This window comes from Aspergillus affinis (assembly GCF_023601865.1).
Source record: "Aspergillus affinis strain CMG 70 chromosome Unknown NODE_194_length_43087_cov_85_917112, whole genome shotgun sequence".
Taxonomy (NCBI): Eukaryota; Fungi; Ascomycota; class Eurotiomycetes; order Eurotiales; family Aspergillaceae; genus Aspergillus; species Aspergillus affinis.
In genome coordinates, this window is record NW_026515975.1 from 13884 (window position 1) to 35391 (window position 21508).

The 21508-nt window shown below is 50.6% G+C and overlaps 8 protein-coding genes across 8 annotated transcripts; 4 read left to right on the forward strand and 4 right to left on the reverse strand.

The window, feature by feature from the left end:
• Positions 1 to 190: 190 nt before the first annotated feature.
• KD926_003710 (Zn(II)2Cys6 transcription factor) lies at positions 191 to 1916 on the forward strand (the record flags this gene model as incomplete). Its single annotated transcript, XM_053094948.1, has 4 exons — positions 191 to 485; positions 541 to 824; positions 901 to 1025; positions 1079 to 1916. The coding sequence occupies 4 exons, from the start codon at positions 191 to 193 to the stop codon at positions 1914 to 1916; spliced, it is 1542 nt and encodes a 513-aa protein (XP_052950330.1).
• A 728-nt stretch (positions 1917 to 2644) lies between these two features.
• KD926_003711 (putative MFS monosaccharide transporter) lies at positions 2645 to 7091 on the reverse strand (the record flags this gene model as incomplete). The annotated part of the gene is made up of 10 exons (XM_053094949.1): positions 2645 to 4027; positions 4100 to 4408; positions 4597 to 4825; positions 5056 to 5119; positions 5174 to 5224; positions 5283 to 5384; positions 5433 to 6231; positions 6286 to 6447; positions 6505 to 6675; positions 6741 to 7091. 10 exons carry the CDS (start codon positions 7089 to 7091, stop codon positions 2645 to 2647), a joined length of 3621 nt encoding a protein of 1206 aa, XP_052950331.1.
• Positions 7092 to 7984: 893 nt separating this feature from the next.
• On the forward strand, positions 7985 to 8887 carry KD926_003712 (uracil phosphoribosyltransferase; the record flags this gene model as incomplete). Its single annotated transcript, XM_053094950.1, has 5 exons — positions 7985 to 8162; positions 8211 to 8358; positions 8416 to 8516; positions 8576 to 8780; positions 8836 to 8887. 5 exons carry the CDS (start codon positions 7985 to 7987, stop codon positions 8885 to 8887), a joined length of 684 nt encoding a protein of 227 aa, XP_052950332.1.
• Positions 8888 to 9402: 515 nt separating this feature from the next.
• On the reverse strand, positions 9403 to 10073 carry KD926_003713 (uracil phosphoribosyltransferase; the record flags this gene model as incomplete). Its single annotated transcript, XM_053094951.1, has 2 exons — positions 9403 to 9595; positions 9658 to 10073. 2 exons carry the CDS (start codon positions 10071 to 10073, stop codon positions 9403 to 9405), a joined length of 609 nt encoding a protein of 202 aa, XP_052950333.1.
• Positions 10074 to 10529: 456 nt separating this feature from the next.
• Positions 10530 to 11978, forward strand: KD926_003714 (URC4/urg3 family protein; the record flags this gene model as incomplete). Its single annotated transcript, XM_053094952.1, has 4 exons — positions 10530 to 10685; positions 10743 to 11070; positions 11129 to 11302; positions 11356 to 11978. 4 exons carry the CDS (start codon positions 10530 to 10532, stop codon positions 11976 to 11978), a joined length of 1281 nt encoding a protein of 426 aa, XP_052950334.1.
• Positions 11979 to 12665: 687 nt separating this feature from the next.
• KD926_003715 (uracil-regulated protein 1) lies at positions 12666 to 14394 on the forward strand (the record flags this gene model as incomplete). Its single annotated transcript, XM_053094953.1, has 5 exons — positions 12666 to 12725; positions 12785 to 13741; positions 13825 to 13969; positions 14017 to 14153; positions 14365 to 14394. The coding sequence occupies 5 exons, from the start codon at positions 12666 to 12668 to the stop codon at positions 14392 to 14394; spliced, it is 1329 nt and encodes a 442-aa protein (XP_052950335.1).
• Positions 14395 to 15326: 932 nt separating this feature from the next.
• KD926_003716 (Hsp70 family protein) lies at positions 15327 to 17143 on the reverse strand (the record flags this gene model as incomplete). Its single annotated transcript, XM_053094955.1, has 7 exons — positions 15327 to 15416; positions 15479 to 15589; positions 15642 to 15750; positions 15887 to 16124; positions 16184 to 16239; positions 16307 to 16907; positions 17086 to 17143. 7 exons carry the CDS (start codon positions 17141 to 17143, stop codon positions 15327 to 15329), a joined length of 1263 nt encoding a protein of 420 aa, XP_052950336.1.
• Positions 17144 to 17500: 357 nt separating this feature from the next.
• On the reverse strand, positions 17501 to 21355 carry KD926_003717 (uncharacterized protein; the record flags this gene model as incomplete). Its single annotated transcript, XM_053094956.1, has 8 exons — positions 17501 to 18777; positions 19069 to 19392; positions 19764 to 20152; positions 20213 to 20335; positions 20389 to 20514; positions 20591 to 20764; positions 20834 to 21251; positions 21310 to 21355. The coding sequence occupies 8 exons, from the start codon at positions 21353 to 21355 to the stop codon at positions 17501 to 17503; spliced, it is 2877 nt and encodes a 958-aa protein (XP_052950337.1).
• Between the last annotated feature and the right edge of the window lie 153 nt (positions 21356 to 21508).

The window sequence follows — 21508 nt, forward strand, 5'->3', positions numbered from 1 at the left end:
AAAGAAGAAGGAAGAAGAGCGGGTCTGCTTAGGTAACCAGGGCCAAAGTCTTGGCGCGGCTCTGATTACGCGCCTGACCGTTCAGGCTGTCAGTCAGCCGGGGTCTCCACCAAACATTCTTCCTTGGATTGTTGCACTTTTCGCCGACTTACCCCTGGAGGTTCTCGTCCCTCCCGCTGTGTGCCCTCAGATGATGCGCCAAACGCTCCGTCGATCCTGTGCCGCATGTGCCAAAGCCAAACACAGCTGCGACTTGCGCACGCCGCGCTGCTCTCGCTGCGAAAAGCGTCAGGTCCAGTGCATCTATGCGAACGAACCCTTGACGGCGCCGCCGGCACCTCCCGGGCGGGAGAATGGCGGATCGTTAGGACCTATCGAGGGCCTTGGTGCGCTCACTACCTATCAATTTGGGTCTCTAGACCCCTTCGGTTCGTATCCGCAGACGAGACTGCCCCGGGAGCGCGTCCAACGTCTCATCCATAGCTGTAGGTAACCGTAGTCGTTCTTTGTCTTGAGCGATGCTTACATAATGGTTTCTAGTCGTTCATAAGATTGCATTTCAGTACTATCCCCTGGATCTCAATCCTACCTCTAATCCTTTTCTCATCTCATGGTGGCCTCTCGCTCTGGGTGATCCGGCACTATTTCACGTCTCGTTACAGACGGCATGTCTGGATGAGGAGTTGCTGGCGCAAAAGGGCTTTCAAGCCTCCGAGATCCTTAACGCCGACTCTGTAGCCTTACTCCGACGCAAAGTACAGGATCCGTCTCTTGCTGTACAAGACGGCACGATGAATTCTGTCATTACCCTGGCGGCTATCGAAGTGAGAATTTCCCCGCGCTAATGTTCCTCTGTTCTCTGTTTATTTGAGTCATCATGCTGATCCCACTTACCTTCAGTTCGGAAAAGGCAATATCAAAGTTAGCGAAATGCATGTCGACGGTGTCAAAAAGCTCATCGAGATGAGAGGTGGCATCAACTCGGTACGGCAAACCAGTCCGCTGACGGCAAGAATGGTGAGCTGGTAAGTGAGAACCATGAGTCGTTTGATCTGCATCGAGTGCTGACATCCCCAAGGGTATCGATGATTGTTACGGGCCACCCTCAGTTCGACACGCAGGATGATTTCGGCGCTGGCAATGGCATACCCACCATCCCGGAATGGCAGCTAGAGTCAACCGCCCGTTATGATCTATCCGACCTTGGAACCATTGAGGTCGATTATGCCGTTAGCAACGTCTTCATCCGTCTTCGCAATGCCTTCCAGCGGGCGCAGCAAACACCGTTGCCCTCCCCGCGACTTCACGACCTCACGTGCTTCGTTGTACACCGACTCCTTCTCTCGGTGCCGGATTCGACAATTTCTCAGTCATCTTCACCAATTACCGAGTGCATTCGCTACGCAACTGTGCTGTATATGTTCACCATTCAAGGGCCATTGTACTACTCGCATGCCGTCATCTTGAACATGATCGTAACCCGATTCATGGATAATCTTAAGCAACTCGACCTGACAAACTGTGGACACAATGACTCATTAGACACGTGGTTCCTTGCCATTGGGATGGTCGCTTCAACTGGTACATCGCACTACCAATGGTTCACGCGCAGAGCAAGAACATTAGCTGCTCACCTGACAATCAGTGACTGGAAAGAAGTCCTTGTGCATATTAAGAACATTCTATGGTTAGACACAGCGCAAGGGGAAGATATATTCCGACCTCACTGGGAAACGATTCTCAATACGTCCAGTCAACAAATCTCGCCAGATGTCGTGATGTGTGTCTCGCCAAGGAGTACCTACGAAGTTCCACACCATATACCCTCTTGGTATCCAGACTACCCAGACTACTCGACAGACGAAAGTCTGCCACTGTCGATGGAAGATAAATTAGACATGGATGTGGTGCCATAGATGCAATTAGATGAATAAAGAAACACCAACGGATGGAGAGTATCAACTTACCAGCTACCTCATAACACGCGTCTTTCGTGACCAAGGACCGACAGAGGTGAGTCCACCTGACCTGCCCAGCTAAATTATTTCTTTGCTTATCAGATTTACAGTCAACCTGATATATCGATATGTGTTACTCAGAACCACTATCACTAACATACCAGCGCCGACGCGTACTTTTCTTGGCTTTTAGTTTCGGCCATTAGTCGAAGGTGAAACATTATGCCTCAACTTATGAGGGCTGATTTTACATAGGCTTTGCGTTCCACAACTTCAGCCTACTGGCCAGATTTGTCTTGCTCATGAATTCTAGAATGGTCATCACTGTTCGAGAGTTTTCAAAGACACCAGTGGCAGAACTGCATAAATCTAAGGTCAACGGTCTCCAGATAGCTCTAGATAGCGTCTATACAATACCACATGAACATTAACCCTAGCATGAGATGCACATGGTTAATGGAAGTGGCCATTGACACTCCTGAATACGTACTCCGTATTTAGCTTGATTTATTTCCGATGCCAAGTCCCACTCAGCAACCAAACCACCATGACCACCCCTGATATATCCACAAATACACGACTATTCCGGGCCAAATCCTATATTCAAATCATAAGAAGCGAATAATATGATACACCACACCCCAAACCCACAAAAATCACAATAATTTACACCTCCTAATCCTACACTACATCCTCAAACCCTCCTCTCTCCCATTCAAATCCGCCACATGAGCCGACCTCCCCTGCACACCCGCAGCCTCAGAGTCTTTCTCCCACTCACTCCCCCTCCTCTCACCACCCTCATCAACCGGAAACACAAACTTCGAGCTCTTCCACGGCTTCACCTTCATCACATACATCGTATCAATCTCCTCCAGCGTCCTACCTTTCCCCTCAATAACAGCCACATAGACCAACCCGGCAGCCAGAAACAAACACCCCGCAAAGACATACCCGAGTCGGAAGTCGATCGCACTCGTGATGAATGGGGTGAAGAACGCGAGTAGGAAATTCCAGAGCCAGTTCGACGCTGTGGCTAGTGACATTGCGCGAGCCCGGTACTCACTCGGATATAGTTCGGCGATGATCGTCCAGATGAAGGGACCCCATGTTGACGCGAAGCCGAGGATGAAGAGACATGCGAAGACGACCATCACGACTCCTGGGGTTTTGGTTTGCTCCGGATGGTCACGGTCGAGAAGGAAGTGGCCGACAGAGGCGAAGATCATGAAGCAGACGAACATCCAGAGGGCGCCGGCGATGAGGGAGCGACGACGACCGTAGTTCTCGATGAGGTAGAGGCCGAGAAACGTGCACCCGAAGTTGACGCCGCCAAGAATCATCTGCGTGACGTAGGAGTTCTGGATTCCGGCGCCGCGGAAGATGGTGGTGCCGTAGTAGAAGAAGTAGTTAGCGCCGGTGAGCTGTTGGAGGGCTTGCAGGGCGACACCGACGGCAACGCGATATGCCATCCGAGGGGCCCGGAAGAGGTGCATCCAGGTGACTTGGCCGCGCTGGACCTCTTCCTCGTACTTTTGACGGATCTCCTCGAATTCGAGACGTAGGGCGCGGTGGTTCCTCGGAACGCCGTACATGTTGGAGAGGGTGCGGAAGGCGCGGTCGACTTTGCCGTGGCGGTAGTCGTAGCGGGGACTTTCGGGGAAGAAGGCCATGCCGACGCCGAGGATGATGGCCCAGATGTAGGTGACGCCCATGGGGATGCGCCAGGAGCTGGTGTTGTCGTGCTCTTCGGTGCCAAAGTTGATGCAGTTGGCGACGAAGATGCCGAGCGTGATGAAGAGCTGGTATGTGCTGACCAGGGAGCCTCGGATGTGTCGGGGTCCTGACTCGGCCTGGTACATGGGCACTAGGAGGGAGAGCGCGCCGACTCCGAGCCCGGCAACCCAGCGGCCCATGGCGACTTGGTACCATTTTCCCGAGGGGCTGGAGATTTGGACCGTGATGCCGACGCAGAGCATGCCGCACCAGCCGGTGATGGACCATTTGCGGCCGATGCGATCGGCAATGGGGGCGGCGATGAGGGCTCCGATGAGAGTGCCGATGGAGAGCTTCGTTGGTTAGTGTCACGGAAGCAATAGTTTCAGTAGGTAAGAAGAAGACCGATCAGGGAGTGGTCATACCAAAGCAACAATCAGTCCCGATCTCGCATTCGAGAAGTAATAGGTCTCATCCGATCCTAACTGCCCATATCGCTCCAAGAAATTCTTCATCTCAAGAAACCCGGAAATCTGACCAGTATCATAACCAAAACAGAAACCACCCATGGAGACAAAGATACCCATGAGAAAGGACCGCCAGGTGAGTAACGGAATGTGCCCATCGACGACCCCCTCCCCTTCAGCGCCAGGAATAGGCGCAACCTGATCCGGGGGAATCCCATCCTGAAAATGAGCATCCGGCTTAATCCGGGGGCCTTTGAATCTTGAAAACTTCATTTCTTAGAGTCGGTTAGTTGCAGGGGTTATCAAATAAACAGCATGGAAAAGAGTATCCAATCCAATCTCAACCTAGAACAGAGCACGTCCGGCCTTAAATGCTTTCCCCAAGAATGATGATGCCATCGACAGGGAGATCACCGCCGCTGGCGCAGGTGGCGTCGAGCTGTACGACATTGTACCACGCGGTCTGGATCGTGGATCAATCCGCGGATGGCGACTCGGAACCGAACTTTATCCTCGGGTGCCAGTCTGGATAGCACACCTCCCCACACTCCGGGGTCCCCGGTTGCCTGTTCCATTCGGGTCAGCTGCTTGGGTGACGTCGGTTCAGGATACGAATTTGTCGTCATGACTTTGATATTTTGCAGATGGTCGGTTTGAACGGCACAGGGCGTTGGTGTAACAGGACTGGACGATTGTGGGAGCACAATGTGGCGAAGAGATGCGGTTAGCTGATCAAGTTACACAGGTTTATGCTAGGCTGCGATACGGTCTGGGATGGATCCTAGCTGTTTGATTCTTGTTGCCATAAGAGCTATCCCCAGCTGGCTGGATGGGGCTGAAGAATAACGACAGGGAATAATAAGCATACAGTCACGCTAATTTTGACAGATTGATATACACTTTATTGATCCCACCTGGAGGACACCGTTTTGGTGGTAGTAAAGAAAGGCCAGTATGCTTTACCAGGAGCATGGCGATCTAGTACTACATTAGCTGTGATCATCTCTCGGAGACTGCTATGTATGTACTTACCACCGAGGAAAGAGTCCTTGTTGCTTGTTCGGACGGCGGTTCCATATGGGGCTGACAGTTCAGCATTTTAGAACCATAGGGTAAAAGCAAGAGTTCTTCTGTAACATACCTATCAATGGGATGTTAACCCCAATCTGCCCAACATTGACTCTTCGTTGAAACGTGTTGGCGTGCTTTCCGCTCGTCGTGAAGATTGAGCATCCATTTCCATCTGATTTCTCAGTCATCAAATCCCTCGGCATCGGGGAAGCACACTCACATTTATTGTGGTTAATTAGTTCAATAGCTTCATCCAGTGTATCAACCTCCATGCATACCAATACCGGTCCAAATATCTCGATCTGATAGCACTCCATATACGTCTCCACTCCGGTGAGAATCGTCGGCCCCATGAAATTGCCATGCGGATAGTCCGTCACTTGCACATCTCGACCGTCCAGCAGAACAGTAGCTCTCTCTTCAACCGCCCGCTGGATAATCCCATCTACTCGCTTCTTAGCCACCTGATCAATCAAAGGTCCGATCTTCGATTCCTGATCCCCACCACAACCAACAACCATCGACTTCGCCAGTTCAGCCAACTTCGGGATCCATTCTCTAGTGCTCCCCACGAAGACGGCGACACTCAAAGCCATGCACCGCTGGCCTGCAGCGCCAAATGCACTTCCCGCGATCGCAAACAGAGTCGGCATCATGTTCGCGTCTTCGAGGACCACGCCGTGATTCTTCCCGCCGCATTCGGCTTGTACGCGTTTCCCCAGAGCTCTAGCGATATCGTGCACTTGTTTTGCTGCGGACTCGGAGCCAACAAAGTTGATGGCTTGGACGGAGGGCTGATTGATCAGTTGAATTGCGGTTGATGGGCCACCGTGGAGAACATTGAAGACACCGGGTGGGAATCCAGTTCTAAGAAACGCTTCCGCTAGAAGTAAGGAAGTGGTGGGTGCTCGTTCAGATGGTTTGAGAACTGTCGTGTTGCCCGTTATCAGTGCATACGGGAGTGACCAGAGAGGAATCATGAATGGGAAGCTGAATGGGGTGATTGTCACGCAGACTCCCTATTACTGGGTCAGTTGCAGTTATGTGAAAGGAACGGATAGGCTAGGTCTCACGATCGGCTCGTAGAAGGTTTGTAACATGGTGACGTCGTTAAGGTACATGCCCGCCATCTCAGGGCCAACTGAGCATGCGGCGTGGATACAGTCGAGTCCACGGAAGACCTCTGCATCTGCATCCGCTAGAGTTTTGCCAACTTCTCGAGATAGGCATGTTACCTGTAACAGGACCGTTAGCCTTGTAGCTTCTCCGGAGCAAGCGATCAAACCACACACAATATCAGGAGACATTTCTCTCAGGACATCAATCAATCTCAGAAGATGTTCTCTTCTCGTCTGGAATCCCAGCGCCGCCCATTCCGGCTGCGCATCTTCCGCAGCATCGACTGCACTCTGGACCTCAAAGAGTGTACTCGTCGGCACTCTGCACAGCAATCGCTGCGACACCTACATTTCAGATCAGTGCTTGTTACTCCAAATTGGAAATACCGCCTCAGGGAACATATGCTTACCGGATCCAAAACACTTCCCCAATCTTTCGCCCTTGACATGACACGCTTATTATTAAGAAACAAATGCGTCACCGTAGGAGGCGGGGGCGGGGATTCTTCCGCATCTTCCACATCCGGGGAACGTCGATCATTTTCAAACCCCTCTAGATCATCAAGCTCATTCACGGGGTCAACCTCATGATAAGATTCCACCCTCCATAGGCTCGATCTATCACTCCCATCGTCTGATCGGCGCCGCGCATGGCTTGTCGCAGCTGCGGCACCACTATCGTCACCACTGCTAGGCGAGATACTGCTAGCAAAAGGCGTGAATCTGACGCGTCTTGAAGTGGTCACCGATGCTTTCGGCATTTTTAGTTATCGCGGTCCAAAATTGAACAGGGAGATGTTTATCTCCATGATTGTTGATTGCGAAGTTGTGCCTTATCGCCTGGGGGCCTGTTTTTGCGGGGAAGGCTGATAAGGTGTGGGGGGGGCTCTTACGTAAGGGGTGATAAGGCAGGATACCAGCATATCGGCGTTGGTGGTGATGCTTTTGAGGAAGGAGGACACGTGGTATTTTATTTTCTGTTATCATCTTGAGAATAGATCGAGATAGACAACTAGGGTGTGAAATTATGAGTGTTGGTAAGTGATCTAGGTCACAGACATCATGTAACACTCAAGTTGGAAATATATAAGGATTACTAGCTGAAGGAACACAGCATCTTGGAAAACATGATAGCGACACTTGTATGTTCAGATCTACATCATCTTATGAAAAACCAACTAGATTTTGAAGGATAGGCATCGATCAGCCCAGCACATGACCCTTCACCACATGCATAACCCAATTGCGGGGAAACATATTCCCGTGAGGGGGTGGCTTCAGAGCATCTGAGTACAAAGAACCTAGGAGTACATTCCACCTTCTTTCACTGATAAAGCTCTCAGGTGCGGTAGTGCCTGATAACAGGTCACTATTAGAGCCTCTATCCAAAATCAGCAGCTGATGCACTGCGATAAGCTTAATCTCTGTGGGAGATCATATCTTATCAGTGCCATCTAATCGCCCTTGCCGTTGAACAGTATCACGGGGATCTATTACTTGGATCTCTCGTCTTTGTCTCCTCTCTTGACTTTCTAAAACACTGGTTTCTCTCTGAAGGTTATAGCCTCCAGTCCTTCTTCTCTCTAGTACTCCGATTCCGGGAGCTTTCTCATATCCTCCAATTGTACCAGATCAACTTCCCCCTAACGTAACGATGGAACTATCCAATGGCACAAACCCCACGAAACCAACATCCTCAACTAGTCGAATCGCCATACTCGATCAAGATGCACTTCTTCTCAGCCTGATGACCAAGATCCGAGACGCAAGCACATCCCACCGAGACTTTTGTTCTGCCGTTGATAGAATAGCCCAGCGGCTAATCACTTTAGGTACAATGTCCACCCAATCACCAATCTAAAGTAGACTAACAAACATAGCACTCACTCATGTTCCTTCGGAGTCTCATAACATAACAACGCCGACAGGTGCCACCTACATGGGAACTCGACATACCAAGGGAGTATGTGGAGTGAGTGTCCTCCGAGCAGGCGCTAGCATGGAGCATGCGTTGCGAAGTACTTGGATGTGCGTCTTTCTTTGCCCTACATATCTATCCGCCTTGCTAAAACATGCCATGAATAGGGGTCCACTGAGCCTCGGACATATTCTAATCCAACGAGACGAGCAAACCAGCAAAGCACAGCTGTATTATTCGAAACTACCACAACATATCAAAGATGATGGTAAGTCCGCAGACAATATTCAAAAATACCTGCTTCTAGCTTTTAACCTAACAAACTAGTGGTGTTACTCCTTGAACCAATGCTAGCAACCGGAGGCTCAGTAATCAAGGCTGTGCAGTCACTAAAGGACTACGACGTGCCTGAGGCCTCCATTGTTCTCGTCAACGTAGTAGCTTCGAAGAAAGGGCTTGATGTAGTGTCGACGACCTTTCCTGAGTTGAATATTGTGTCGGCGGCCGTGGACTCGGATCTTACTGCTGAGAAGTAAGTGCCTTTATGCTGAGTGATTTTAGGCGTTTGCTGACTTCGCTCTGTGAAGTTATATTAGTCCTGGAGTGGGTGACTTTGGAGATCGGTATTATGGTACTTAGGGCTTTTTGTTTGGATGGTTGGTAACTCGATTGTTTATGATGTTTTTCATGTCGGCGTTTGGGTTTTAGTTTGGTGATGTTGGGGTTTAAGTTAAACTTCCCTGTTTCTCTCTTTTTATTTTTTTTTCTTTTCTTTTCTTTTTCTCTCTCTCTTCTGGATACAATTCAAATGCGACGGTTTGCTTGATAAAATTTCAATTATATTCAAAACGACGAGACCTTTCCTGTTTAAGTGGTATATTATGATTTTTTGGTAAGTATATTATTAAACTAAGTATATTATTAAACTCGCATTGAAACATGACAACATAGAGCAACTTTAGACCTGTCAACAGATATCTGTCTCCAAATATTCAAATGTATCAAAAGGTCTACGATCTAAAGTATTCTCCGGTAGTCTTCGCAGAAAGTTCTCAAGAAAAATTACGTGTTTCGGTGCCTAGTGTCTGATTTCTAAACAAATACTCTCAGTGGAAAACAACACATTAAATTGAGACTCGATACGAAAGAACCCCTTAGAACGACGTTCCAAATAACCTATCCCCAATATCTCCCACACCCGGTTCAATATACCCCTTATCATCCAGACCCGGATCGACCGCGCCAACCACAAATTCCGTCGACTCAGGCCACACCTTCGCAGCACGATCCAAGCCAACAGGTGTCGACAGCAACGACAGGAAAGTAATTTTATCGATTCCCCACTCCCTGCCACATAAACAGTCAACATCCTAGAAACACATAGAAGAGAATGGGAAAGGGCCACTTACCTCAAAATATCCACCACCGCGCCCGCCGTACCTCCCGTTGCAATCAACGGATCCAACACAATCGCCTGTTTAATGTGCTCCGGTTTCGTCGGCAACTTATTATAGTACTCGACGGGCTGGAGGGACGATTCATCACGGAAGATCCCCATGTGGTAGACGGCGGTTGAGACTTCTGCGGGGACGTTCTTCATGAAGCCCTCGAACATGGCGAGGCCGGAGCGCAGGACCACGATAATTGCGAGTGTTTCGTTACCGGGGGCCTTGAGGGTGATGTTTTGCGCGATTGTGGAGGCGGCGTCGTGTACTAGAGTTCGGATGGTGGAGGGTTTGAGACTGCGGTCGCGCAACTGGTCGAGGAGAATAGTGAAGGTGGGATCTTGGATTGTGTGGACGTTGGAGGGGTGGGAGATGGCCATTTTGGTAGTTATGTTTTTTCTATAGTGCTTTGGCGTGGTGAGGTGCTGAAGAGGAGGAATTGATCTCGGAGAGAATATGTTATGGTGGGATGGATGCTTGGAGATTGGGACAGGTAGGAGAGTAGATATAGCTCGAAGCTGTTGCTATGGACATTCGTTATGAACCGATGATATCGCCCGACTATCTTCCCTTATAGATTGCCCCCAGCTCATCAGATAAGATAGCCCTATCAACCCTCCCGGCGATAAGCCCCTGGGGGACACCCCCCAAGGACCTAAACGGGAAGGGCTTGGCAGCTGCAGCTGGCCGCGTCGACCAAATCAGCTGCTCTTGACCTGCATACAACCCCTCATTCTGGATGTGTTGTCAACCTCTCCTCAAGCCTCTTGAACTTCCTTCTTTACTCTGTCATATCTGGAGACACATTCACCGTGTCAACATCCAAGCTATCCACCATGTCCGACACAATCAAGTATCTCCTGAGCTTGAAAGCCGTCCGAGAAAGAGCGCAAATCGTCTTCCAGAATGCGGAGCAAGGCAAGCTCAACCATTTCGACTACCATCCAGAAAAGCTCGACGCAACCGCAGAGTATGTGATGAATATCATCGAGGTGAGTATTCCATTCTACAAAGAACAAGGAAGTCGACTAACATATGTTCCTGCAAAGAGAGACTTCGGACCCGACAAATACGATCGCATCCCCCCCCACGGTCGCTGGCAGCATTTCGACGTCGGCGGTGTACCTAGGATCGCCGAGTTGATCGAGCGATGGGACTCACAGGGATACGATGGTGCAGAGAAAGTGCGAAGTCTAGTTGATCTGTTCTTTGTGTCGGTTCTCTTGGACGCCGGAGCTGGAGATCACTGGCGCTTCCGCGAGGAGAAATCTGGACAGGTATATAACAGAAGCGAGGGGATTGCTGTTGCGTCACTGTATATGTTCTTGGACGGGACTTTTGCAAACAAGGATTCTCCCCGCAAGGATGTGGTGCATGGTAAGCCGCATCCGACCTGGGTGCTTACTACATAACGAGCTTACACAAATCCGACTAGGCGAGGCATTGCAGAATATCACTCCGGAAGAACTGTCTCGCGGATTCCAGGTCCACGGAGACAACCCCTTGGTTGGAGTAAACGCGAGGACCGAGATCATTAAACAACTGGGAGCATCCCTGAGAAAACTGTCAGATATCTATGGTCCGGAGGGCCGCCCAGGCGGACTTGTTGGTATGTGGCATTTTCGTGAACCCACTAGCTATGTTCCATCTAACACTACGCAGACTACCTGCAGTCTCAAGGCAAAGAAAATATCGACTACACGCAGCTCTGGGACGCCCTTCAAACCACCTTGATCCCAATCTGGCCATCCGACCGAACCCGCATTGAGGGAAACCCTATTGGAGACGCATGGCCTTTGGAGGTACTCTCACACAACCCCTGCAAGTCCAACACGGGCAACATCCAGCCATTCCACAAACTCACTCAATGGCTGGCCTACTCGCTAATGGTCCCGTTCCAACGCCTCCTGTCTGTGAAATGGACGAATGCCGATCTTGGCACAGGTCTACCGGAATACAGAAATGGAGGGTTGTTTGTGGATATGGGTGTTCTTACATTGAAACCTGATACGTTGCAGCGAGGGTTGAAGACCTCCGGGACTAGTCTGCCTTGTTACCGGGTTATGGACGATGAGATTGTTGAGTGGCGCGCAATGACGGTAGCTCTGCTTGATGAGTTACACAGACGGATCTTATCCAGTGGTCGGTTCGGTGAGACGAAGTTAACTCTGCCACAGATGCTGGAGGCAGGGTCTTGGAAAGCCGGAAGGGAGTTGGCCGCTGCGAACAGGCCGGAGAGTCGCTGTAGTCCGATTCTGAACTCGGGAGATGGTACATTGTTTTGAACGGCTATTGGTTTAGGCGCAGCTGTCTATTGCACTTTACGGAGGATGAATAAATTAGATATCCTTCGCCACTTTAGACAACTGACTACATCAGCTCTACAAAAATAAAGTCTTTTTAGTTTAACATGTTTTCTGTTTGCGATACCCATATTAAAACTTCAAGGCCTATTGTCCGTAGAAAAATTAACTATTACACGGAACGAGCATGCCATACTTGAATTCCGCAAACCCTTTTTCCTTCCTTGCCCTATATATCAGACCAAGACAATAGCCAGCTGAGATAAGATAAGATTAGATGAGATACCATCGCAGATAAGCCAAGATAACCCAGAACCACGGTTCTTATCTCCCCTCCTTCGACCCCAAGTAGCTTTATCTACCAAGGATCTCCTCTCCGTGTTTCTTCTGTTGCCCTGGTACAGCCGATAGCTCACCAGCTAATCTCCAAACTACACTGGGGCACGATGACAGCTGATAGGTGTCCGGCACATCCGCAACCTCCGTCAAGATTGCACGCAAGGGCTTATCACTGTGTCCGGTGATGTGGACGAGACCGACCGTAGAGACGTCTAGGTATATAATGGAGGTTTTCATCGAACAAAGGAAAAGCAGTTTTGTGTCACTTTCTTCTCTGCATTCGTATAACACCGTTTCCACCCTCTTCACCCCCCCCCCCCAAATCTCAAAATGACAGGCACGACAAACCCGACCAAGTCGGTGATGGAGCACTACTCCAACCGCATCGTCGTATGCTATCCACACATCTATATCTCCTCTTAACACAACCAACCAACTAACAACTCCAGCTCACAACCTACCCCAACCAAAGCGTCGCCAACCCGATCCCCTTAAACTGGGGCGCCTCAACACCCACTACGCGCGGCCCCGTCATCGTCTCCCGCTCCAAAAGCACCATCAGCAAACGCAACGCGATCGGCGCCCACGGAGGCAGCTACGCGATCTACGGCGCGCTCGCCATCGCCTCAGGAGCCCTGGACCCCGACTTCCGACCGAACTTCCTCAACACGCAGCCAACATTCAACTTCCCCGCGCAAGCCGCATGGGGCGACAAGACCAAAATCGTCTCTATGGACCCCTTCGGCCACGAAATTGTCAAACACTACGCCCCCCACATCGAGGCCGGGTTGGACGTGCGGCCCACCATCGCCGTGACACGAGCCACGATGCGCGTCTCCGAAGTCAGCGAAGCGATCAACCTCAACCGACTCCCGATCGACGGGAACATCGTGCTAAACGGCCAAGGCGACGTACGAGTGACAAAAGTAGCCGTGGAACCTGTCTGGTATCTTCCCGGTGTAGCGGCGCGGTTCGGCGTCGACGAAGTGCTTCTTCGCCGGGCGCTATTCGAGCACACGGGCGGGAACTATCCCGAGCTGATCACCCGTCCGGATATGAAAGTATTCCTACCCCCGATTGGCGGACTGACGGTGTATATCTTTGGGCCGCCGGAGCGGGTATCGGATCCGAATATTCGTCTGGCGTTGCGGATTCACGATGAATGCAACGGGTCGGATGTGTTCCAGTCGGATATTTGCACGTGCCGACCGTATCTTGTCTTTGGGATCGAGGAGGCGATCAAGGAGGCGCAGAATGGGGGCTCTGGGGTGGTGATCTATTTCCGGAAAGAGGGGCGCGCGTTGGGTGAAGTGGTCAAGTATCTGGTTTATAACTCGCGGAAACGGGGTGGTGATACGGCGGATCAGTATTTCCAGCGCACGGAGAATATTGCTGGTACGAAGGATGTAAGCTTTCTCTTCCCTACCATCCTTGCCCTTCCCAGGAAACTCCAGTCAACCCCAGTCAACCATATCTAATGCGGATATAGATGCGCTTCCAAGCCCTCATGCCGGATATTCTGCATTGGCTGGGCATCACGAAGGTGGATCGCATGCTTTCCATGTCGAATATGAAGCACGATGCTATTGTGGAGCAGGGGATCCCGATCCTGGAGAGAATTCCGATCCCTGATGGTAGGTTGTATACAATCCATGGCTTGGAATGGTATTGACGCTCGCAGAAATGATTCCCGAGGATTCGCGGGTGGAGATCGATGCGAAGATCCATTCGGGGTACTTCACGACCGGAAAGCAGTTTACCGAAGAAGACTTGAAACAAGTCAAAGGGCGTGGTTGGGATGCGTGGGAGGATATCACTGTGAGTATTTCTGTCGTTGTAAGAGATGTAAGTGGCTAACTGTGCTGCAGCACTGAGGCACTATTTAAATAGAGGGGGAAGATAGAGGCGGTAGGAATAGAATGCTTGAATTGTATGAAGCTCTAGCTCTTCAGCGAGAAAATCTACTCCGTACTACGGTCGATCCACTGTGGGTCAGCTGACATATAGACTAACTATAACTAATAGACAGGTGCAACGCCATACAAGCGAGACCCCGTAGATTGAAGCTAAATCCTGATCTTATGAATCCGAACTATAGCCATATGGCTGATTAGCACAGCGAGCGATCTATAATATTCGCCCAGAGACATACCTTACCTCCCCCCGCAAACACTCATTTACTGTGCAAGTCGCGTCAACGTAGCCCCTGTCTCCATTCTTTTGGCTCAACATCTTAACGTCAATTTTCGCCATTCTTCGACATCCATAAGGAAGGGGGCATCATGGGGTTCGTTTCTACGGCTATCGGATCGATTGTAAGAAGATCTACGATATCCTTATTCTCTTCTTCTAGTATCAGCTCGTGTAAATCGCTCACACAAATTCTATTCTTCGCTAAATGGTCTATTGATCACTGCTGATACTCATGCGGTCATCAATTAGCGTGGCCGGCTCCATGGGCTCCTGGCTGTCGCCGATCAACTTCCCTTGGCCCCAAGCTTGGAAGCGAATTTGTCCGTCCTGTGTTCCTAGTATCACGCGTATCTCATAGGTGACCCAAGTTTTTTATTTATTACCATGACATAACCGCGATGAAACAAGTTTAAATTGAGGCGGTTCAGATCACATTGGGACTTGGGCAATCAGATAAGTACCTAGGGTTATTTGATGTCAGCCGCGGCCGCAAAGTATTATTCTATGACAAGTTGCATGACAGAAAGGAGCAACAAACCAGGAGCGTCAGGCTGTGAATTAAGACGAGTCTCTTTCGACTCGTAAATACAAATTGTTTTTTTCCAAGACACTCGACTCACATGGAGCAAATTAGCAGGATGTGATATAGTCTGATTGTCCACATACAAGCGGCCCTGTGGGAAATAACAGAGATGTTAGAAATTTATGTTTTGTGTATCACCACGAACAACACAACTCACTTTTTCTAGGAACCAAACAATCTATTAATCTACACCTGATGGATTAAGTGTCTGCTCGTCAAAGCCATAGTTTGACCGGGTTGTTCTTGCCGCCGGGCGTGAAACGCGGTGGCCCCAAAGCGCAGCCCCCGTTGCGACCGCTGCTTGCCTATGCGGTACATACCGTCTGAATAAGCTTTCTGTAGGAGATATCCTAGGGATAGAGCATACTAACGGATCTTTAAGCGGAAAGACGGCGATTAGGTGCGTTCGGTCGAAAACATCGGCCACCTCCCGGCGGTGATACATCGACTGGCTGAACCCACCCACGAGGAAGACCTTCTGGAATTCTGAATTAGATATAGTATATGTTTATCCCAAGTATTACACCTACAGTGCGTAGTCCTGGTTGATGGCTGGCGTCACGAGCGTCTTTGAGATGCGTCCTGAGCAGCGCACAAACACGACGGACGACAGGCTCAGTCATTAGATGCAAGACATGCCTGTTAGCCAGTAAAAGTTAGAATGATATGAACCATGTGAAGCCAAAGGCACAGGAGAAAAAGAAAAGCCAAGGAGAGAGACACAGGAGAGGAGAGACCGGGGGGTGGATAAGGAGCGAAGGCATGTAAAACCCACCTTGGGAGTTCAATCTGGGATATCGATGCTGGAAGGCCATGATCCAGTAGACGCTGGCGATAAACATTTTCTCCCTGCGTCCCGTCGTATCCATGTTTGAGAAGTTCGAACCACTTCATCACGGAGCTACCCGGGGCGATAAGATGACCTGGCGGCGCTTGATTGAACGAATTTTGCCATTGATTTGACAAGAATCGGCAAAACGCACGGACGATGCTGGTCGAGCCGATGATGTCCCCTGCATCGATGATATCCGTCAGTTAATCTTTCCTTCACACGTTTTCGCACGATTATTACCTGTGCTGGGCGTCAGCTCACGGTACTCGAGGGGATTTTGAGACGTGATAATGTAGCTGGCAATATCCTGTTAATTCCCGGAAGTTAGTGCTCACGTCGCTATATCATATCGAGGCCACTCACGACGCTTCCTCCCCCGCAATCACATATAACCGCATATTCACCTGGCTAGATCCAAACATTTCAGATTGCGCTTGCGATATGAAAGCAGGAAAGGGAATAGGGTGTTCTTCAATCGTCAACTCGCTTCCATTCTCCAGACGCCCACGCAGCAGGGTTGTCATTAGGGCCGCTTCGGGCTCCGTCAACAAAGAAAGCTGATCGCCTGCGCGGCTCCCGAATCCGGCCCGAGAAGCAGCGCGTCGGAGATCTTCTCGCGGGATCTCAGACCAAGCCGCTGGGACAGCCAGCCAAACCTGCATCTGGATTAAATCCAGAGGTATCCCCCATCCTTCCGGGTCCTTCGCCAGATCTTCTCGCACGAAAATGCCCAGCTGCTCGTAGAGCATATGCAGGTAGTCCGCGACTACCTGAACCGGAGATCTTCCACCTGGCAAATGACTCACGCCGACTGCAATTGCCCATTGTAGATCCTCGTCGCTGACTGTGGCCCCCTCATCCGTGAGCAGCAACTTAGTCCAGGACGCGGCGCTCATGGTTGGCGCGACCTGATGCCCCCATCGTACGCCGTTCTGGACCAGCCCCGGATTATCCTCTGGGTATGCTATGCGGTTTGGCGTCTTGCAGGTGAATAGGTGGCGCAGATAATCGGATGGCCACTATCGAATGAGAGTAATATCGGGAGGATCCAACCATGATCTGGAAACGCAGATTCCTGTGCATATTTGTCAACTTTCATCTCCCCACAGGACTTTCTTGGATGAGGTGCTTTTAAGACTTACCGCTGAAGGTTGTGCCATAGTCAAGACCAATGATAAGTGTCGGTGGGGAGGAATCCATGGTGGATGTGTTGTAAAGAGATCCCGAATCGTGGTAGTGGACAAAGTACACGATCAGAGCGAGGAAGGGAAGTCCGGCTAAATATGCAACGGAATCTGAGAAATCGAATTGTTGGGAAACAAGAAACTCTCTCCGGACCTGATAGAAAGATAGAAAAGATCAAGACCTCCAGCTAACAAACAGCCCCTGTATCTTAGTTCAGGGTCAGCAAACACATCCCATACCCTTCTACCTATTGGCATCCTCCCTTTGCCGGATGGGCCGAGGAAAGAGTTCGGACAACCTATAATGATGAAACAACTGCCCTGGAGAACAAAATAGTCCAAAGATATCAAAACCAAATAAAACCAAGTGACGTTAATCCGAATCCTCCCACAAATGATTCTCCCACCCCCTCCCATCATCCTCCGTCACAACCACCCACATCACCCTCTGCGCCACTTTCATCTCGCGCTTCTCCACCCTCTCCAAGCCCCTCTGACTCTGCGCCAATTTCCTCGTCACCCGCTTCTCCCGCTCCTTATCAATCTTCTCCCTTTTCTTCTCCCACTTCCGCATCTCCTTCTCCATGTCCTCCTGCACAATCAACCTCCCCTGCATCGACTCCCCCAGCGGTCCCTCCAGCCGGTCCCGCGCCCGAGCCCGGATCTCGCCCTGCGCGGTCTCCACCTCGGCCAGTTTCGCGTCCAGCTCGCGCGACGCTTCCTCTGCCTCGGTGGCCAATCTCGTCGCTTTGTCGCGCTTTCCGCTGAAGATCGCGTTTTGGCGAGAGGCGAACACCCGCGATTGCTTCTCTGAGGCTCGTTTGAGCCAGTTCTCTGAGAGGGGCAGGTCGGCGGTGAAGTTTAGGGGTTGGACGTAGCCGTGGAGTGCGGACATGCGGCGGAGTTGGGGGTCGTTGGCTTCGGTTTCATTGTTGTTGGTGAACTGGGTTGGGGAGGGGGGTTGTTGTTGTTGTTTGTTGTGAGAGTCTCCGTTGGTGCTTGAAGATGAAGATGGATGGTAGGGTGGGAGGGGTGAGGATGGCGATTGTGGTGGTGGTGGATATCCGTCCTCCTTACGCTTGCCTTTCCCCTTACCCTTTCCTTCACCACCCTGAACATCATCATCATCATGAGAATGATCCTCAAAAACCTCCTCCCCCTCCCCATCCCTCCCCCCCTCCTTCCCCCCTCCAACCTCAAAAACCCCCTCCGGAACCCCTACCACCTCCATCATCTTCCTCGTCTTCAGCACCTGCACCCTCAACCCCCTGGGCACAAACAACTCCTCATTCGCAAGTCTCAAATAAGCCTGCGTCCGCATCTGCGACAACTTAACACTCCCCAACTCCGTCGCGACCTGCACGCCCAACGCCGCAAGCTGAATCTCCAAGAGCGGCACGAAGCCGAAAATGCTCGTTGTGGCGCTGGCGGCTTGCAGGTACGGATGGGCGAGCCAGACGGCGTTCAGGCCGTCGATGAAGGCGAGGAAGTCGGTTTGGGTGATTGTGCCGTTTTGGTAGACGGTGGCGGGGCCTTGGTAGGTTTTGCTTGTTGGGAGGTCGTTGTAGGTTGCTGTTGTTGTGGCGAGGGCCGGGGGGTAGGCGCGCGCGAAGGGGCGGTAGATTGTGCCGTGGAGGGTGTGGGATGTTTCTATCTTGGTATTAGAGTTATTGGGGTGGTATTTGGGGTGGATGGATGAGAAGGGAGGGAGGGAGAGGGTGTTGTGGGGCATAGATGGTAGATAGAATGGTTCATCTCATCTACTCTACTAGACCACTCCATACAATAGAGTAGAGTAGAGTAGAGTAGAGTAGAGTAGAGTAGAGTAGAATAAATAGATGGAGAAATGTGGGGTAAGCCCCCAACCTAACCAAACCATCTAATATCTACAACCCATATAAATGTGGAGCCTTTCCCCCAAAAAGAAAAAGAAGAACATACGCGGAATAACACACGGCAACTTCCCCTCCCGCGGCCCATCCTCAATCTGATTCCGAATCAAAGTAGGCGGTTCCGGACGCTCACTATACGCCGGAAGCGGGGGCGGATCGAACGGCGAATGCGCATACGTGAACCCAGCAAACCCATCCTGCGTGGTATGCGTCGGGCCCGGCACAGGCGCGTGGGCGGTATAATCATACAGGTGCTTTTCATCCGTGGGGTGGTGCTGTGACTGCGTGGACGGGGTGCGGGACGACGGCCGAGGGGGTAAGGGCGGTCGATAGCATGCTTTCAGGTCTTTCTCGTCCATGGCTTGGGTCTTGTCTTCCTGGTGGGTTGGGAGGGATATACAGCTCTAGAGACCCGAAGGACGGAGGGGAGCTGATCTGATAATCGATAGGGAGAGATTTTTTGGCTGTTTGTTTGGTTTGGTTGCGTTGCGAGGCGGGGGAGATTAACTTAAGATTAAGGTTGATGACTCAGCGGGGGGACTCTTTGGTTTCGTTGGGCTGGTTTTTTTTTTTTTTTTTGTCGATCTATTCAACTTACCTCGGTCGAGATATGACAGTACGTATTTATAATATGGGAAATGGATTGCCTTGACACGTTTGCAATTACGACATACATATAGATAATATCAATATACACAAGAAAAGAAAATGAATCAACACCTCCATCCAGCAGACAAATCTAACCCCTCGTATACGGCGGAGGCGGATCATGCACCACTTCTGCCTCTGCCGGTCCCTGTCCAGGTTCTTCTCTCCGCGGTCCAGTGCCAAACGTAGTCAGCTCTACCTCCGACCCAGTCTTCTTCTTCGTCACCCGTTTCTTCTTCCAGAACAAAATACCCCCGACGATGATACCCAGCCCGACAACCCCCACCACGACTCCAATAGCTATCTTTGCTTTAGTAGACAGTCCTCCCGATGGCTTCTCGTATGGCGATTTGCATCCCAGACTGTAGTCGCTGTGAGGTTCTCTGGAAGTTTCGTTGATTCGGTAGACAACCGAATCACAGTCGAGTGGGAGATCGGTTTCGATATGAACAGAGTCAAAGGTTTTGAGGTTGGGAAAGGAGACGCTAGGCATTGTTAGTTCATTGGATGGATGTTGAATGTCCCGTGCGAAGACGGGGACTCACTCTTCGATTTGTCCGTGAAAAATGATAGAATCGCCTTTGGTGAGTGGCAGGGTGACGTTGAGAGGGTAACTCGACTGGATTTTCAGAACACCGGCGACGTCGTCGAGACGAGGAATGGAAAGTCTAGAAGGGTCAGCAATCGAAAATAGCGTATGTACATAGATTTAACATCGTACCTTGTGATATGACCCTCTAGATCGAGCCAATCGTGGCTGTATGTCAAGTGAGGAAAGTCAAACTCTACAGAGGTATTCGCTGATTGGATGATGAGATTCGCATTAGATAGTTTGGGTGCAATGAGTCTGGTGGTATGTTAGCATTACGCAGCCTATGATACCGGATAGAGATACCTAGGTAATGGACAAGGCAAGGACTCACTCTGATAGATCCCCCGCAATTGTCAGTTTGTGCGCGACTTCAAGATTTGGCAGAGACACCTCCATTGCGCGACGTGGGGCCGGACCCGTTTCCGCAGAAAACATGTAGCTGCACACTCCTTGATTGCAGATAGATAAAAAATCGGTGACATTCTGCAGAGAGTCGAAGCTTACTCTAATGCTGGGTTAAATACCACGGCTCAATGATGGCTGCCAGATTGCGGCATACTAAGCGGATACATACTTCGAATAATTACCCCTCACGTAGAGAACATCTGCCGTCTGGAGTCCTCTGAAATCCACCTCCGCGTTGTCGATGTACTGTTCCAATATCATAGATCGTAGATACTCGAGCTTCGGTATGGATATTCTCTCTAGCGTGTCGGATAAGGCCGCCACCTCTATGCTGCTTTCTAGGTACTGAAGGTCCGGTAGATCGATAGATGTCACGTTAGGCGTCGGTTTCCAATCCCACCAGTCCAGCATGATGCTTCCCGTGATGTTGGTGATGTTAGGCAGCAAGAACTGGCCCGTAAAGTTGGTGGCTATCAAGAGAGAACCGAGCATGACCGTGCACGAGGAAGACAGAGCATCGATGTAGTGTTGGTCGGTGACGTTGAAATAACTACGGTCAAATGGGGGAGTGCATTCTCGCGACTGGACTAGGGTTTATGGTCAATGTTGAAGGAGCAAATGGTGGAGGGTCAAGTAGCACGGTACCTCCAAGAAGCAGGCCCAGAAATGGGAGCAGGGACCAGACGTTCATCTTGATATCTATGATCACACCTTGTCGCCGCACAAGTTCCTGAAGATCTCTTTCCCCAGAAAAAGAAAGGGATCATCAGGTGGGTTGCGGACCCCCTATTAAACGGGGTGCAACATCGCCCGCGCTAGCCTAGCCTGGTGGAATTATGTTGCC